The 19215-nt window shown below is 40.3% G+C and overlaps 1 protein-coding gene across 1 annotated transcript; it reads right to left on the bottom strand.

Annotated features, from left to right (window-relative positions):
• Positions 1–513: 513 nt before the first annotated feature.
• On the bottom strand, positions 514–19215 carry LOC145460364 (uncharacterized). Its single transcript, XM_081445147.1, has 26 exons — positions 19087–19215; positions 18660–18776; positions 18421–18537; positions 17016–17546; positions 16600–16713; positions 15975–16091; positions 14594–15151; positions 13893–14006; positions 13298–13411; positions 12499–12612; positions 11113–11667; positions 10664–10777; positions 9874–9993; positions 8973–9539; positions 8598–8714; positions 7942–8064; positions 7208–7321; positions 6032–6592; positions 5576–5695; positions 4945–5142; positions 4307–4455; positions 3576–3711; positions 3119–3202; positions 2303–2369; positions 1176–1779; positions 514–784 (listed from the first exon to the last, which is right to left on the bottom strand). Exons 1-26 carry the CDS (start codon positions 19211–19213, stop codon positions 707–709), a joined length of 5730 nt encoding a protein of 1909 aa, XP_081301273.1. The 5' UTR covers positions 19214–19215; the 3' UTR covers positions 514–706.

The raw sequence follows: 19215 nt of genomic DNA, 5'->3' as shown, positions 1-19215 counted from the left end.
CAAAACTCGAGAAGGCACAAAGAAATTTTTAAACAAATAATCGACACTCTATTTTTCTCTAGTTCCGTACACAACAGACACTCATTGGCTAAGAAGCTCTTTTCTGACAGGTCCACTCAAACCACTAACATATAATATCATGCTTTCACGCATACCTGCACGCGATCCTTTTAGACCGTAACACTAACGTGACATAACAAAGTCACGCAATGAACGTGACATAACAAAGTGATGTAATGAACGCGCCATTACTCGATAGTTTCCGACAATGGTTAGAAAAATCTGGAACAAAGGAATGTCTGATTAAACTATAGCTATCTGATAGGAATAATAATCATGAATGTCTCACATGAAATATAACGTAATTAAATTTAAGATATAACGCGGCCAATAACAAATTAAGTAACAATTACATGTAATAGAAACTCATTAAGATGTTTCCCTGTCATTGCTAACCATTTAGCTGGTTTGTGGAAGCGAATATATAGTATATAAATATAACTTTGTCCCGGAATTGGCAGCACAAAAGTGCAGACATTAGCTGAATTAAAGTGCTCTATGAGCAAACTCGCAGTGAATGATGATTGACATAACCTATTATCTACAAAATACTTCAAAGCGAAACGAAAGCCAAAGAAAATATGCTTGTCAACGGTCGAGGACTTCAAGGGACTGGGTCCGAGGTTGAGTGTGAACTGCAAGTGTTTCAAATGAATGGATATATTCGACTTTTCTTCCTTTGAGTTTCTTCAAGCGTTGTTGTTCGACGGTCGAATCCAAAGATCTGAAAACAAAGGAGTAAAAAAAAAAAAGAAATAGAATATTCAATGATTAATCAATATAAATCTATAGGTAAATCTAAACTAGAAGCAATTTTTAATTCAACGATATTTATTGTGCTCTCTCGTCTTAAAGGAGCTCAGTTAAGGTATTTTGAGTTATTTTGGCCGGGTACAAAATTACTTTACACTGAAGGAAACCAGAAAATAGTAGTTAACTAAGAGAGAAAAACACCAACGAGATTAAAATACACCTTAAAAGAGCAAGGATGTTTAAGGATGGAGAAGATTAAGACGGATTACAAACGACGTATTACAATTGTTTTGGGGTAGAACTATTCTTTCCTTGCAACAAATACATAATGTAATCGAATAATTGACCCTTTATATGCTCACCTTGTTCTCAAATGAGAAAATGCCGTCTTGAGCCGTTTCATCAGGTGAAATTCTCAAGGTCCTCCTCTTTACCTCCTCGGTTGGAGCTTCAGGAAAGAAAACATTGTCATATATATCTTCATATTCAGCATAATCTTGTTGTTCTTCTTGTCCGCCATCTTCATCTTTATCTTCATCGTCATCGTCGTCTTCTTCGAACAAATGCCGAAAGCGGGGCAATTCATAAATCCCTTGCTTGCGTCTCACCCCAGTGGAAACGCTCTCCTGGAAGCCAGTCTCACTTAAAACTTCTCCGGGAACAACCTCCGTCTCGTTGACTTCAACGGTCAATGTCTGTACCTCGTAACCTGACTGTTGCACTGAGGCCAGGTTCTCATACTCCGGTTCTTCTTTAAGGCTCTGGTAGTGTTCATAATCTTCGTCACTGGAGGAAGAGCAATAGGTCTCGTTCCAAAATCCTCTGTCCTTCACATCATCCACTTTCTCAGGTCCAATCTCTATGGCGACTGTTTGTACCTCGTACATTGGCATATCATAGGGAATGGTTTGGTAGATTCCTTCGTCGTCTGGGCTGTCCACCGTTGAATAGCCTTTAGATCGATTTCTGCATCAAAGAAAAAAAAAAAAAAAGCCATTCGCCCAAATTAGTTTTGAATAGTTCTACGATTGGAAGTAGATGGTCAACTGACAAACACTCACTATAATGCGTAAGTCTTTAATCATGTCATCATTGTAAAGTCCAAGGAGTATTCATTTGGTATACGGCGTTTCGACGATGCATCCAACATCAATTACATGTCATGGCATTGAATAATAAAACGGCTTTGCGCGTATTGAGTCTCATTGAAGCGTCAGTGAATGCCTAGGCTTCAATATACAACGACATACTTATAACAATGAATATCATTTCATGGACGAGGAAACCGAATTTATTGCAGCACTTCCTGGGCATCCAAAACGTCTCTAAAATATCTCTTTGTTTTAAACCACAAGTCGCTGAATTTGGTTTCGGATTGAAAACCTTGAGTTGGACACCGCTTCAAATATTTCACTGTGAGGTACACTAGCAATATAGATATTGATATGTAAAAAAGCATGCTTAGGCAAGAAAATGCTTCAGTACTCACCGAAGTGAACGAATGAAGACGAACAATGAACCTCCCAAGAAACCAAGGAACAGGACTACTGGAATCACTACAAAAAGACGCAATAGCTTAGAACTGAGTCATAGAATATCCTCATTTTAATTGATTTTTTGCGTGCATTGATTGCTAATAAGGACCTTAAGCAAACCTAGACGAAAACGGCAACGAGAACGTCACCAAAACAAAAGGTTTGATGAGCAGTGCAATAGCTATGTGCAACGTCAAATGAATGACCAAGTTCTTGGTATTTTGTAGAACGTGAGCCACGACGGCTAATTGTTATTATTTTCTTTTGGAATTGATCGCTTGCATTACATACTTATTTTGAGCAGGATTTTAGACCACTCGACCGGCTGAACAGATCTAGATAATTGCGAAATTCAAAGGTAAAATACAAATCATTTTTTGCTAGGCGTCGTCCTTGGTGTCGTCGTCGCCATTGCTTAAGGTCACTATGATAACAGGTTGATCTAAACGATCTCTGGAGGACGGACCCTAGCCGGGGATGGGGGTGGTAGTGCCCTCTCCCCATTAAGGCTTAAGTGCACGGAAGATGATCAACTCCCCCCCTATTATTTTCAGTAACAAGAACGGCGCCATCTTTACTTCAGAGGAGGAAAAAGGTCCATATCACTAAACGTCCCCCTCATCCGCCAGTAAATTGCAATCAGTGGAATTAGTTAATCGTGATTTGTACCATAGGCCAGCCATGGTGTAATCACAGATACAAGTCGATTCAGTTGGTACCAAAAAAAAGGTGCAAAGTTTTTTCTGTTTCCTTTGCAGCTGGGGACCTACCTGCTAAAAATGTGTCAAACACTGCTTTTTCCTCTGTTGCTTCATCGCTTCTTTGTAATAAAATACCTGAGGAGGGGAAGTCCTCTGAAGAAAGAAAAAAAAAGTAAGTACAAAAAACATGTCCATTGCTACATATAGGAGGTCTGGCTCTTTAGATCGTATAGATCTGCTTCAGTTGGTTTCGGGAAAAAAAATTTATGGGGGGTCACCCTCATCGTTTGAAATTTAGATCAGGTTGACTTACTCAATTTAACACAAGTAAACTTTTGAAGCTGCTGTCACTCCTTGAAGTAGATCTTGAAATAGAATACATATCAGTCTTGCCCATTCACACTCAAAGAAAACTTCGAGAGCAGGAAAAGCAAAATATTTGTAACTTCTTACGTACATATTTTTTCGCCAGATACAAAAACCGTGCGCGTAATTGACGCCACTGTTACATGATGTAATTTGTTACCTGAGTCACAGCCGTACAGAGCAATACGCAAACAGGGAGATGTGCCTCTGTAGCCAACTGGGTGAATTCGAATGTAATGAGTCCACGTCCCGTGCAGAGATGCATTTTTACCATCAATGTTCTCGTTAGCTTTGAACTGGAAAATTAGGGAAAAAACGTGTTGTTAATTATCTTAGCTGAAAAAAAAAAAAAAAAAAAAAAAAAAGAAAATGTTTGTGCTGCAAATTAACAACTACACTTCCGTATTAAATTTGCCATTTTCATTCTCTAAAATAGCCAAGCATGATCAAGCAGGTTCTTATATGTGGGTTAAAGGAAAATTATATAAACATTTTAACCGAGGAGTGTGACTTTGAGAAGCCAGGTTTAAATTACAAGAAAATACATAATACAGCTTGGAATAAGTACTGTATATTCAAGGACAAAACACAACTTGAGTTTATAATTTTTCTGGTAATCAACAACTATATCTCCTTCATGGAAATTAAGAACCTAATTAAGAACCTCACACTCACTCACTCATCCTCATCGGGCCCATGAGGACTGTTGAGGCCGGGAATTAAGAACCTAGGCTGCCTAAATTGCCAATGACTAAAGTACACCAAAATACAAGAACCTATTTTCCTAGACTTCAAAAAAGTAGGTTTTGACACACGCAGGTTTTTACTGAATTTGTACTCTGGGAACTATATATAACAGTGCAAACACATCCTTATCAATATCACACTTACAATTCTTATATCTCCTTGTTCAGTGTAGTTGACGAATGATTCCCTCTCAGAACTGTTACTCACTGATACATAGTAACTTTCGACCCAAGCGTTTGTTAAACCATCCGTGACACCTTCTGTTTCAATCACACTTACGTTTGTAAGATACCCTAAGACAAAGGAAAAAAAAAAACACACAAAGATTAAACATATGTGAAAACTGACATCAGACTTCCCAAACACTCGAACTACGACAGAGGAAACTTATAACCACTTAGCGACCCACCCCAGGCGAGTCTGTAAACAAACTGTAGCATCATGGCCATGATGACAAATAAGAAAACGTTATGGCGGTGGACTCTGGTTAGCGCGTTGGACTCCGAATCGGGTGGTCAGGGTTCGAGCTGCATGGGGTCATTACGCTATGTTCCCGGGTAAGACAAGACTCTCACAATGCCTCTCTCCACCCGGGTGTATAAATGGGCACGGGCACATTTAACGCTGGGGAGTAATCAGCGTCCCATCCAGGGGAGAGCAGAAAAACTCCTAGAAGTTTCATGCTACATAAATCGAGATAAGTTCCGCCTGTATGGGACATTGCCGTGACGTATACTTGCCCATTGTTTTTATGTTAATAAAAGTACCCAAAGAACACTCACCAAAAAACACTTGGAAGTATGGCGCCGGGTCTGTTTGTGACGAACACCAGCCATCCTCCCAGCTACCCATAGTCTCGACACCAATCCTCCCTCGGTAAGCTGCCCGCCCCTTGCCTCTTTGAGAGGAAGCTGTGATGTCTTTATCTGGAATTCGACGATTGCTTGGTACTTTAAGACCCAGTTCTCTGAATCCACAGCCTAAGGGTAGTGTCCAGTGTATTTCTTAAATTTTATCGTAGACAATGTCACAGCGTAACTGTCTTCGCATACTACTTTGGCATTATGTAGGTCAAATCATACTTTTCATGCTTTTCATGCTTCTGTGTTCAGACTTCTTAGTTTTCTTAGCTAGGGAATCGAGAGGGGGGGGGGGGAGGAAGAAAGGGAGAAAGGTAGGGAGGCAGGAAGAAAATAACACAAGGGAGATGTAATAAACTGATCATCTTCCTGCACTCAAGTGTTCTACAAAGTTTCGTAAGGACGTTTGTCAACACTCTTAGTTACATCCAAGTCATTTCTCACACAACCTTATCTCCAAAACATAACTAAACAAACAACAAAAAAAAATCGTCATAATAGGTGTTTACCGACTCTCTGGTTTGCTGAAGCTGACTAATTAATCAACACATACCAAATTGACACTGCTTTCCATAGTAACCACGCGAACAATCGCAGCGGTAACTGCGTCCAGTGTTTATGCATGTTCCTTCATTGACACACGGTGAAGAGTCACACATTCCTTGGTCTTCCACTGCAAACAGCAATAACACAAGGGAAAAGAATGATCGTCGAGATAGTTAAATTTAACATAGTTAATTCCGTCATGATTAAAAACAGCGGAAACAAGAATGGATAAAGAACTCTGGTAAACTAATTTCGTCGAGGGACATTGTAAAATGTAATCTCTTTTGGGGTAAGAGGATTGGGTCAATGGGCCTTACCCAATCAGAGAAATTGAGCTTTTCTTCAAATCAGCCAAGGTGAAATGAAACTAAAACTAATAAATTGCAATTTCTTGCACATGTTTCACTTGAACCGGGTACCTTTACTTCTTTTTTTTTCCGCAAAAATCGAAAGAAAAACTTACAGAAACAAATTTGTTTTTTCAGCTCCTTCTTCAGATCCTTCAGTCCGTCAAAAGACGTTCCGTAAACGTGATCGCCATCATTGCCACTTATCTCCTTGAGCTCGTCTTCGTCGTAGTCGTCTCCGACACCGACCGCAAATATTGTCACGTTTCTGTCACGCAAGGTTTTAGCTGGAGTTCTTACTAAGTCGTAAGAAGAACCAGTAGTGACAAGAACTAGGTAGTTAGAAACATCTTTACGAAGTGTAGCACCTGAAAACATCTTATGTCGCACATAGTTCAGTGCCTTTCCGATGTGTCTTCCTTGACTTGGAAAAGGCGCATTGCTCACAACGGCAACTGCTTCTGTCGAGTTGTGGTAATCGTCAAAATTGAAAACTTGATAAACGTCGCTGGAAAAGATTGCCAGTCCGACGTGAGCTCGTTCCTTGGAGACGTCAAGGTATTCGATCAAACTTTTGACAAACTCGAGAGTTTTGTTAAAGTGACCACTGCCAGAAAGGTCCATGCTTGCAGAACCATCGATCAAGAAACCAACGTTGATATATTGCCCTTCGCAACCTAAAAAGTGCATAGTAAGGAGGATCAAAGACCACAGATTGGGATAAATTAGAGTGAGGATATTGTACAGTTATCTGGCTTACTTTGTTTAATAAATTCACTTGGTTGACTGACTGTGACTGACTGACTGACAGACTGACTGACTGGCTGGCTGACTGACTGACAGACTGTAGTTAGCTAGTCTTTCAATCAGTCTCCTGTCTGTCGGACAGTCTGTTACTCAATTGGGTATCTGTCTGTCTACATGTCTATCTGCCAGTCTACCTGTCTGCCCACCTGCCTTCCAGTGAGTCTGCTTGCCTGCCTGCCTGCTGTCGGGTTGGTTGCAGCTGACTGACTGACTGAATGATTGACTGACCGACCGACTGACTGACTGACTGGCTGACTGACTGATTGACTGACTGATTAACTGACTGATTGACGGACTGACTGACTGGCTGAGTGACGGATTAACTTATCGACTGACTGACTGACTGACTGACTGACTAAGTGACTGATTGACTGACTAACTGACACACAATCACAGTCTAGCCGATTTAACTGACACCTTTCTAATTATCAATAGATTGGAAGTGAACCCAAAATCCACAGATATACAAATAAACAGCCTCTTACGTGTCTGGCAATGTTCTCCGATGAATATAACAGGACATTTACAATCATAGCTTCCGGGTGTGTTGGTGCATTTCCCATCATTACCACAAGGATTCTGTGTACATTCATCTATGTCTGAAAAAGGACCATAAGTACTTTGTCAATCGCGTTTAATTCTTGGTATATAAAACAGCATGGCCTCTAGTGGGCCTGAGAGGGGGAGGGACACTCCCATCTAGAAGGTATATGGGTATGTGCCGCTGTAAAGAGTATGGTTTTAAGGTAGTTCAGTCTGGAGTCGGGTAGAGAAATCAGACAGTTTTGGTCTAGAATAGCGTGTAATTAAGAGCGGAACAGGGTTCTTTGCCCGGGGTTTCGGAAGTGATTTTTATAAGATATTGGTTTAGTTAACTTATGTTGGATTACGATAGTGATGAAGTTTCTGAAAAGGAAAATAACTAATTTGACATAGGGTAGGTTTTTTGGTGTCCAGTCTAGAATAGAGTTGCCAAATCAAGCTGACCAACGTCTATTTCAGGGTAAGGGTTTCAGTGTACCTGCAAAACACCCCTACCCAATGATTTACAGAGTACCCCCCGGGCTAGTGGGAGTCTTTTTCATACATGTAATAACGGTTTTACTTCAAGAGTTAAGGAAGTGCATCGGAGCTCTTGACCTGAGTTGGCGATCAGAGGAGCCTCTTAAACATTGATAGTCATGCAACGATACCACGTTAAGCTTGTTCTTTCCCTTACCATGTTCACAGTATGTTCCGTTCCATCCAGGAGCACACTCACACTGGGGCGACCCATCGTCTTTGACGGTGCAGTTACCATTGTTACGACAGGGGGACGGGGATACTACGCAGGGCGATGCAGCTAAACAAACAATAACAACACAATGAAGTTACAGGGCTTGAAGTTAACTTTTTCGTTCGGGAGCCAGCTGGCGACTAACAAGATAACTGTTATCTTGCAAAAAAAAAGAAAAAAAAAAGAAAAAAAAAAAACTGTTTAACAATACTCAGTGAGGAAGACCACCAGTATATGCTGAACTAAACACGCTTTCATTACATAGCGAATCCAAGGCGAGACTTAAGTGTATCGAGATGACCCATCACGTATCCATATGGATCAAGTAATGTTAGGCAAATGACCTCATACTCCAGATGCTAAAAGAGGTAGGGACTGGCTAAAGGAGACATAGAGCCAGGTGTTGGTGTTTCGGGAGGTTGCTCAGTGAAGGGCAGGAGCCGAATGGCGTTCTTTGGTGGCGGCCTCATGTGCAGACGAATTTGTATTAGCTAAAATTTACATATTAAAAAAGCTCATGGAAATTTACTAGACTTCTTGATGCAAGATTTATGGTAATTTTGTCGGAGAAGTTGGTTTATGAGTAAAGATGTACTTACAAACTTCGCACTGTTTTCCTGTCCAGCCAGACGCACAGGTGCACATGTAGCTACCCTCAAGAAGATTAAGACATGTCCCATTATTTGAACAAGGAGTCATGGAGCAAGGGTCAACCTCTGACAAAAACGTAATTGAAAACGTGAGCAATAATACTAATTTAGAAAATTATATTTGATCAAATGTGCAAGAAATGCTATCCCATCCTTTCCATATGCAAATTCCTCTACCAACACCCCCCTGAAAACAAAATTCTACCCCTGCTGCCAAATGCCAAAAATAAAAAGGAAAATAAAATGAACTGACAGAAAAAGGCCTAAGATGTTTACTACAGTGCACATAAACCATTAGTGACGTCACTAATGTTATTTTATTACCTTTGATGATCGCATCCTTTAGAGACGCCATCGTAGGGCCAAGACCATCGTAACTATCAATTGTCACCACATGTTCCGAGTTAGGCTCTGATGCCATCTCATTCAACTGACCACGTAAATATCGACCAACACCGACACTGAAAATTGTGACATTGTCTCGTTTCAAAGCAAACGAAGGGACTGCTAGGTCGTCGTCTGATCCATCGTCAGTCAGGACAACAAGAATGTCTCGTCCTTTGTTATTTCCATGCTCGTCTGAGCGATTAAATAACTCTGTTTTTGCTAGTTCAAGCGCTTTTCCGATATTTCTTCCTTTACCAGTTACGTTGAGATTGTCCAAGACAGTTCCAAACACTGCATGCGTGGTGTTATCATCGAATCTGTGCTTTAGGTATGGTTTATCAGAATATGTTATGATGCCCACTTTCGTGTCATCTCCATCATCTTTCAAGGTTTTAGTAACGCCTTTGACGAATTCCACTTGGTTTTTAAAATTCCCCTTCTGGTATTCATCAATGTTTTCTCCAGTGTATAAGACGAAGGCAACGTTAAAACCACTTGAATATTCTTTGACGGAAATGAAAATCAAAAACTTTAATAGACGGAGCTTAAGGAATCTTTGAAAGAAAGTATCTTGGCGATATAAATAATCAAACAGCGTGAAGGGGGAAAAACAGCGAGGCAACGATAAGCCAACAACAAAGAGAAATGGCTACAGGTGAGAAACGAAATAAACAACAATAACAGCAACAACAACGGGTCCCCCCGAACCAGATTTCTGTAAATGGCAAATTATCTTCTCAACATCCGAAAAAATCATCTTTTCAAAGTTGAAGCTAAGTGTAACAATTGCAGTTTAAGAAGCTGTTTAAAATAAGACGTTGAGTACAATATCCAGTACCTCCTCTGCATAAGTTCTCTTTGTTAAAGAATCCCGGTCTGCAGTTACAGAACGAGGTCCCTGGGAAGTTAATGCAGAGTTGTCTTTCCCCACATGCCACGTTTGAACACTCGTTGATGTCTGTCAAGGAAAGATAAATCAAAGTTGCACTATAGTATACCCTCCATTAACCTGATAACTTCGGCTTTTTTCTTTTGCTGCAAGAGCATTTCTAAAAGAAAGGTCTGTAGGACTGGTAGGCTTTCTCTTTAACACTGTCAGTAGAGTAAATATTTAACCTCACTGTAAGCAGAGAGCATTGTCTCTTATTGTAAGTAAAGAAAGTTTTGAACGGTACAGTAAGTAGGGTAAAATATTGTATTGTATTGTATTATATTGTAAGTAGAGTAAGCATAAGTATTGTTCCGAAAGTAATGTAAGTATTGTTTCTAAAGGTAGTGGATTGGCGCTATATAAATATTTTATTATTATTATTATTATTATTATTATTATTATTACTATTATTATTATTATTATTATTATTATTATTATTATTATTAGAGTATTGTGGAAGCACCAAATGGTAGAAAGTACAGTACTTTATTGTAAATAATGTAAGCAATTATGATTTTTTGCCAAAAAAAATTGGGTTAGGACGTAATAGGCAAACAAATAGCGGTACAGTAGGTGGTTTATACAAAATTAAATCATATTCTCTCAGCGATTTTGACCTTGTTTCTAGTTCTACTCGCACTGCGTCCACACACACGAAAGAAGTGAATCTTACGTAGGAAAAATATTTAGAACACACCTATCTCACAGTTGACTCCTTCGTAACCAGATGGGCAAGTACATTCGTAGCTATCAAATAAGCTCTGGCAGGTTCCACCATTACTGCATGGATTACTGAAGCAGTGATCCACAGCTAAGGGAGGAAAACCATACGAGAAGCTAACTACAAACAATAGACATCAGACAATGTTTTGATATAGCGCTATATCGTAACATATGGCTACCACAACTCTCCTCCTTGTCTCCACGGGAGACTCCTTTAGTAAAAACACAGATCAATCAAGTGGAGAAATAAACACAGAAGAGAGGCACTCAGGGTCTTTTTTTTTCCTTTTTTCAACCCCCGACACCTAATTCCCGCCCAATATACAAACCGCTGTGAAGGACAGAGAGCAAGTTTGACGACGAACATAATTATGTACACGTACGTTTTTCCTGGTTACTCTTCATTGATCATTTCAATCTTACCATTACAAAGCGACTCCTTTATTTTGTCACCGGTACTATGCAGATCGTCATAAACTGGTGCTTCAAACACATGAGAGGGTGTAGTTGCAATCTGCTGTAGTTCCTCTGTAGCATAATATTCTCCGACACCAACTGCCAGAGTGACAACCTTCATCGCTTTGAGATGCGCCGAAGGCAACGACACATCGTCAATCGACGTGCCATCCGTGACAGCTACCAGACAGTTGTGCATTCCTGGTCGGGCGTGACCAAAGAGGTTATTCTGAACAGCCTCTAGACCGGCACCAGTATAAGTGGCATTCTCAGGGTAATTCATTGTATCGATAGCATCGTTGATGTCTGTCTTGGAGTAATACGTATCAAATGTAAACTGTGTTATGGTTATCGAGGAGTAAACCACGAGTCCCACATTGGTGTCGTCTCTGTCGACCTTGTAGAAATCGATGACAGTTTTGATCAGGTTCTTGTATTGTAAAGCAGCTGACGAGTTGAGGGTTTGCATGCTGGCCGAACCGTCAATTAGGAAAGCCAAGTTGAATTTGTTACGCTTGCAGACTGCAAAAACAAAGAATAAAGAGTTTAAATAACTGCATGTATGAGTCAGTAATCAAAATCCAATTTGGGTTGGCAATGACGAGGGCGATTTTCTATCAGGAGTTTACGGTGCGACTACCCAAACTGAGCCTCTTGGAAAAGATCTTGGAAGATAGCGGGTTTTTTTTTTTTATCAAATAAACTAATTACATTGAGGAATACGAACAATAGATCTTAACAAAATTTCAAACCCAAAAAAGTGCGCGGTGATACGAAACTCAGGAAACTCTGCCATTTCTTGACTGGCTAGTTTTGACCCTAAATTTTGAACGTTTTTCAACCGTTTCGGACTTGTTGTCGCAAAATGAGTTTTCAAACCATTTCTTTCGAGCGAGATTTATTATTAAGATAATTTGCCATCAAGGACTGAATGTTTATAACGCGTCCACTCGCACGGAATCGCACGAAACAAATACTACGGTGTAATAACCAAGCGAATGAACTTCAGCTGCCCCCATCGTTGTATCCAGTGAATGCTTTGAGCCAAATGAGAACGACTTACGTGGACGACCGTGGAAACGAAAAAAAAAAAAACACTTTCTCTGCTGTGGAAGATTTCAATTCCTTCTGGTGGTATCCAGGAACACAACTTATAGGGGGGGAGGGGGGGGGGGGAGGGCGAAACAAAAACAGACCGGATCGAAGACGAAGCAAGACTTTTCTGGGGAAGCATTGTCAAAACAAAACATCAAAGCCTGACTGGCCTCGCTTGCATGCGACTCGTCCCGGGCGTCAACCGAGCGGTCGGCCATATTTGCATTCGGTGTATTAGTTTTAACAATGAACACTCACCTGACTGGCAGTTGACTCCTAAATATCCTTGTGGGCAGGCGCAGTGATAACTTCCAGGTGTGTTCTTGCACCCACCATTGTTCACACAGGGATCAGAGTCACACTCGTTTATATCTAAGAGACGTTATTATGGTAAAAATGAATTTTCTTGAAACTGAAAACTTTCAGTCATTTCTCCCCTCACAGTTCTTACTGGGACGAGGTGGCCTAGTTAGCAAGCTGGACTCTGGAGTAGTCCAGCTTCGAGCCTTGCTTGTTCTCGACCGCCTCTCTCCCCCCAGGTGCATAAATGACTATCAGCGAATGCTAGGTATAATCCGGCAATGAACCAGCATCCCACCTGGGTAGGTAGGTAAAGGCTGCACACGAGTCAAAATGTCCATCAAACCGGAGCTTATCGTGGTTTCAGTAGCAGGAAGCGGATGGGATGCTAGTCTTACCCATTTACATACCTGGGTGGAGAAAGGCACTGTCAGAGTGAAGTATCTTGCCCAAGAACACAACACAATGTCCCCGGCCAGGGCTCGACCCGGATCGATCGATCCGGAGTCGAGCGTAGTAGCCATGTTGCCACTGCGCACCCCAAAGCATCCCATCCATGGAGGACAAGAAATAATCCTAGTCCCGGAGAAGATCCGGAATAAATGAACACTTTGGCTGGATGCAATGCAGACGAGCACTACATCCGTCAATTTCGCGGTGTTCGATGCAAAAACAAACCTGCATTTTATAGACATAAGTTACATATAAGTGCAGAGTTAATGAACTGTTTGGCTTCGTTATTGCATGATACCCTTACCATCTTCACAGTTTTCCGATGTAAAACCAGCTTTACAGCTGCATGTGAACGAGTCGCCTGATTGGTAGCAATGTCCGCCATTTTCGCATGGATTTGGAAAACATGGAGATATTTCTAGTGAAAAAAAAAAAAAACAGAACAAAAAAAAACAGAGAAAACACAATTACAAACATAAAAAACCTAGAGCTTACGCCAGATATGGTCCGTTGTAAAAATATTAAGACGGAAGTTAACATTTCCATACTATTTAGCGGTCACCTGTTCTCAGGGTATGTTGGCTGTGTCATGTTACATGTTTATTGTTTATCGAAGCCTTAACCTTGTGTTCGCTGTACCGAAAGCTGTGCGTTTACATCGACACTTCTTACAGAAGGAATGCTTTGCTATAAAAAGTCAGCAAAATGATGTTCCAATCGTCGCACAAAGCAGTGTCGAGTTCTTCTTTTTTTGCGACGAATATGGCAAAGGAAATATTCCAAGACATGTTTACACCAAAGTCTTCCACACTAGCTGGGGCAAAGCTAAAAATTAGTCCAACTTGAGTAGAAATAAAATTGAAAGAAGCTACATGAAACGCTATATTTGCCAAGCTTACCATGTTCACAAATGCTTCCTGAGAATCCTGGCTGACATGCACAGGAAAACCCATCTCCTTTTGGAGTGCATCTGCCGTTGTTAAAGCACGGGGATGATGAACAAGGATTCAATGCTGCAAAATGAGAGAGAGTACAGTTATCCTTGAAAAAAAATGTAACGCACCGTGGCAATCCTCCGTAGGAAAAAAAAAAAAAATGGCGACCGGCACATTTACCCATAATTCTTCGCGCACAAAAACCTTAACAACGTTCATAAAAACGTAGAGAAACGTTTTAAAATCTTCAAACCTAGGCTACTCAATGTCCTTAGCACAGGGAAAAATATTGTAAAAATTTGGCTTTCTCTGTGCTTTATAGGCTGTGTTAGGTTCGCAAGGCATTGTGGTAAAATGTACAGCGGTCATCTTTTTTCCTACGGTGGATTAGCTGAAGGCGAAGTTTACTACAGAGACAAAACTGCTACGAAACCTATCACTAAATTTCGAATTACTAGATAAATGTAAACACTATTCCGAACGGGCAAGTACATCAGTTAATGCTGCAGCGAGCATTATAGAAAGCTAGTTTAATTGTATTCCCAATGCAGGAAAACTGAGCTATCGATTCCATGCATGGAAATGTTGCTGTTTATAAGCGATGAAAACAAGCGAGAGCGACAAACAATGCCATTAAGATTAATCCAACACTAGACCGCACTTACCCATACAGACAGATTCTTTCATTTCCTGTACAAAGCAAGCCGTCTTAATTTCGGAGTATTTCGTAGATTTGTAGTACAGCGACGTGGGCTTGGAAGCAATTTCTTTGAGTTGTCCCTTCACCTTCTTATTTCCGTAGCCAACTGAGAATATCTTCACCTCGTCGTTTTTGATCGCCTGTGAGACATCCTCTATACCGTCCTTTGATTTGTCATTTTGCAAAAGAATGACGACTTTAGGAACGCCACTACGGCCATGTTTTGCAATAACGTTGTCTTTAACATGTTTGAGGCCTTTACCGACGTATCTTTTCTTCTTCTTGGGTGATTTAATCTTGGAGAGTGCATAGTTGAGTTCCGTTAGGGAAAAGTAATCATTTAGATTGAAAATTGTCTCAGAATCGTCCCCGTACAACACCAAACTAACGTGGGTGCCTTGTTGAGAGATGTGGAACACTTTGACTAAGTTCTTGATGAAACGCATTATTTTCTTAAAATGCGATCTCTTAATGTGTTTTGTTCCATCAGCAAGGAAAACCAAATCTATCGTGGTATTACAACCTAAGAAAGAACAGACAGGAATTCATCAGCATCAAAACGGTGATTAAGTAGGATAAAAATTTCGCTAACGGCCACCTCTCTTAGGCGACACCTCCTTCAAGCGGAAACGGAGTTATGTTCCAGCCATATCGTAGTTTTGAACGTTCCATAAGCGCACACTTTCCCGTTGTAAACCAAGGATTAAAGCTCACGGAACGTTACGTTACCTTCTTGTCCATAATCATCAGCGGAACAAGGGAGTTGTGGTTAAAATAAACGAAACAAAAGAAACACTTTTTCAATTTAAAATGCCCGCTCACTACAGGTAATGCATAAGTTCCATTTCTACATTAAATGGATCAGAAAGATTTCACAGACCACCAAATTTGACGAGAAGACTGGTTAATACCACAGCCTAGTTGTTCAAATGGTGGATAACGCTCATCCATCGGAGACATCTTTATACAGTGGATAAGTGTTAACAAAACAAACCACGCTTTTCACCGGCTAGTGATTTACCCGGTAAAAAAGCGTTATCGAAGCTTTGAACAGCTGAAACTAGGCTTGTTGTTTAGCCAAATTCTGGAAATAGCCCTGATATAAACCTGCATCCTAATGCGATTATTGCTTCTAACATTCAGATTAGTGTAATCAAGCCATTGGATATTCTTTGGCAACTGTCGAGGGGCTATCGGTGTTGTTTGCTGACCATAATGCTAGGACGTCCTCGGTTGACTCTGATAATTTTTCGAGAGTGTTTGGAAAACCAAATGAAGTGTTCGGGTCATCTTTGAAAATTCTTGCATCAATTTTAATGTCAAGCATAAACCAATAAATAATGTACCTTTGTCACAGTGTTTCCCGTAAAAACCATCCGGACAAACACAGTCGTGTGACCCAATGCGACTAATGCAGATTTGTCCCGCAGTACATGTGTTGTGTATGGCGCAATTATCTATCTCTGTGGGGCAACAGAATGCGGTTAAGTCTAGTATTAATATACAATTTTACATAGCACTTCAGAAGCCTTCATCCGAACATTTTAGCCGTACCAACTTTCATACTGTCCTCTTTTGCGAATTAAGTACAAATCACCTTCATATCAAATAACTTCTCATTTAGGCAAATATATATTTTTTCCTTTTGCAAACTTCGTGGTTCATCAAGTTCCTGATTGCAGGATTGGCCAGTCACTCCGAGTTTCCTTTCCTCACAATGATTCCCTGGGCCCCTTCTCACAAGTTAATTATTATGGTGGTAAATAGGTAACAATAACCAAGGGAAGGTCGAGACGGATTATGAACAACTAATTACGACAACTTTTGCACAGCTCACTTTGGAAGGCTAGCATTCCTAAGTGTAGCTACCCAAACATCTACTTTGACAAGACGTTTGTGTTCTTTCCCTGTATCAGTAGTAAATTTGCCTCACTGTGTTCTTCGATATTCAACTAGAAACGGTTAATATACCTTCTTCACAATCAGTTCCATTAAAACCATCAGGGCACGAGCACTGGTACCCATGTAAAGAATTGTGACACGTTCCGTTGTTTTCACAAGGATTACTGTGGCAATGGTCGACAGCTGTAAAAGAAAATAAATTTCAAAAACCTTTCAGTAAACGAGAGGATATGTAAAATTAGTCTAAAATAGCAAAATTAAAAGCCAAAATGACTCTTATCGAAACACAATTACTTCAATAACTAGATGTGGTCTTCCACAAGGTGACCGGGTTAGATGCCTCCAGTCGACTGAAAGTTGATTGGGACGAGGTTTTCTCAAATGAAATTGAAAACGAAAGTACATCTACACGTATGTAGGTATACATTAACCGCATACATCTTTTGTAAACGTTTAGACATAAACGAACAAAAATGCCTCGTTACCTTCACATATCATTTCATGGACCTTCCAACTGATCTGCACAACTTGAACATACGTGGTCAGCAGTATCGTGTTTGAGTGGGGATAACTGGCAGCACTTTCGACCTGTCCGATGTCGTACCAGTCTCCCAAGGCAACCACTATAATGGTGACGTTCATATTATGAAGCTGTTGCGATGCAACCGTGACGGCGTCGTTAGACGTGCTATGAGTGAAAAGAACAAGAACGCGGTGGACGTTTGGGCGGCTGTTCGTGAACAAATGTTGCCTGGTGTAGTTCAGCGATTTTCCGATCAATTTCCCGACCGTAAGAGAGGCGACATTATGCAAAGCGTCGAGTGTTTGATTCCGCGTGTAATTAAAGTAACTTATTGTCGTTGCTTCTGATGTGTACAAAACCACTCCGATATTCGTGTTTAGGTCAGGAAGGTAGCTCAGTATAAACTTGACAACGTTTACTATTTTCTCGACTTGTTGAAGGCTAGAAGATCCGTCAATCATAAAAACCAAGTCAATCATGGTCTCTTGGAACACTGCAAAGAAAAAAAATATATATATACAAAGTAACTATTGCTTTGTGTCATTAAAGAAAAGCAAGTTTTCAATTGAGTGTGGAAAATAATTCGCATTTGCTTCGTTCAGTTCTGCATTTTACCATGCTAAGCGTTTGAAAGGAAATTTGCGGCACTTTGTTACTGATCCAATCAGACGTAAAACCGCACACGTTTCCCCGCACTTTGCGTCAATTCGGCATTTGCTAAGAGTGCTGACTGGCTCAGTGGATTATCTGTGTTCAGTTTGTGATTGACTAGACTGATTGATTTGGTTTTGGTTTAACGACACTCGACTGAAAATTTCATTATCAACGAAACTGACCGCACTCACTGACCGTATAACAACGGATTTAGCTTGTTTGGTTGGAAATCCGCAAATATGACTGGTTCTTTTAATGTTGCCTATTAAGCAGCTGTGAAATTAAAGCCTGAAAGAAAAATCCAGGCTTGAACGGGATTCAAACCCATGACCTCCGCGACACCGATGCAGTGCTCTACCAATTCAACTGAGCTATCAAGCCAACTGAAAGTTGCTTAAGTTGTGTATATAACTGCGATGATCAACCATGTCTTCATATCTTTCTCCGTAATTCCAACATATGATCTTTCATATACTCACTTGTATTGTGGGATCCGCTAACATTCCTTTCTAGGCAAATATTATCACACTAGTTGATCAAAATGAACAATTGGTCCCTACTCCGACAGTGGAAAGTCATGTAATTAGATTTCATATCTGGTTGTGAAAATAGAGGTTTTTTTTATTTTTTTATTTATCCATGTTGGATATATTTTTGTCCATTGTTTGATATTGAAGTCCTTTCTTAATACAAAGCATAAAACTTTACCGTACCTTTATCACAATTTTTCCCTGCATATCCCAATGAACAATTGCAATAATAGTCGCCCAATCTCTCTTCACAAGTTCCTCCGTTTTGACAAATGTAAGGCAATGAACATTCCTTGATATCTAAAACACAAAATAAAAACAAGTCTTTCTTTTAATTCTGTACATAGATTCACAAAAGCAAGTGCGCGTCTTCAGCTAACCAACCCACAAAATAAGAACAACCAATCGTCTACTGCAGATACCTTCTTCGCAGTTGGCCCCAGTCCACCCCGCTGGGCAGGCGCAGTAATAAGAGTTGAGAGGCAAAACTTGACATGTAGCAGCATTCTTGCAAGGATCTGGATTGCAAGGATCATCGCCTGTGAAAAAGAAAAGCCATGTCATAAACGCACTGTGCTTGCAGGTCTCTCTTACTTTTAGGTTGGCAGCTCGTCAGAAGCCTCGCGAACAGAGCTGTCTGGTGATACAAAGGCCTTGAGCGATATAACATCCACTTTTCGAACTAGGCATTTAATTGGAAAATGTGTTAAATTTGCTCTCTTCTTTTGATTTTTTTTGTCTGTTTGTTTCTTCGTGTGTTTGATTTGCGTGTATTTTTTTTCTTTCTTTTTTTTTTTAATAGATAATTTCCGTTTATTGTCATACATATGAGTATAAACATTTGCAAACCTTTGTCGCAATTCATTCCTGAATAACCTGCATAACAGGTACATGTGTAACCGCTGCTCAAGGAATTGCACGTGCCGTTTTGACATGGATTACTGGAGCATGGGTCGAGTGCTAGGAAGCAATTCATAG

The sequence above is a fragment of the Orbicella franksi genome, chromosome 11 (assembly GCF_964199315.1).
Source record: "Orbicella franksi chromosome 11, jaOrbFran1.1, whole genome shotgun sequence".
Lineage (NCBI taxonomy): Eukaryota > Metazoa > Cnidaria > Anthozoa > Scleractinia > Merulinidae > Orbicella > Orbicella franksi.
The sequence above is the reverse complement of the archived record's forward strand: the minus strand, read 5'-3'. Positions and strand labels throughout refer to the sequence as shown.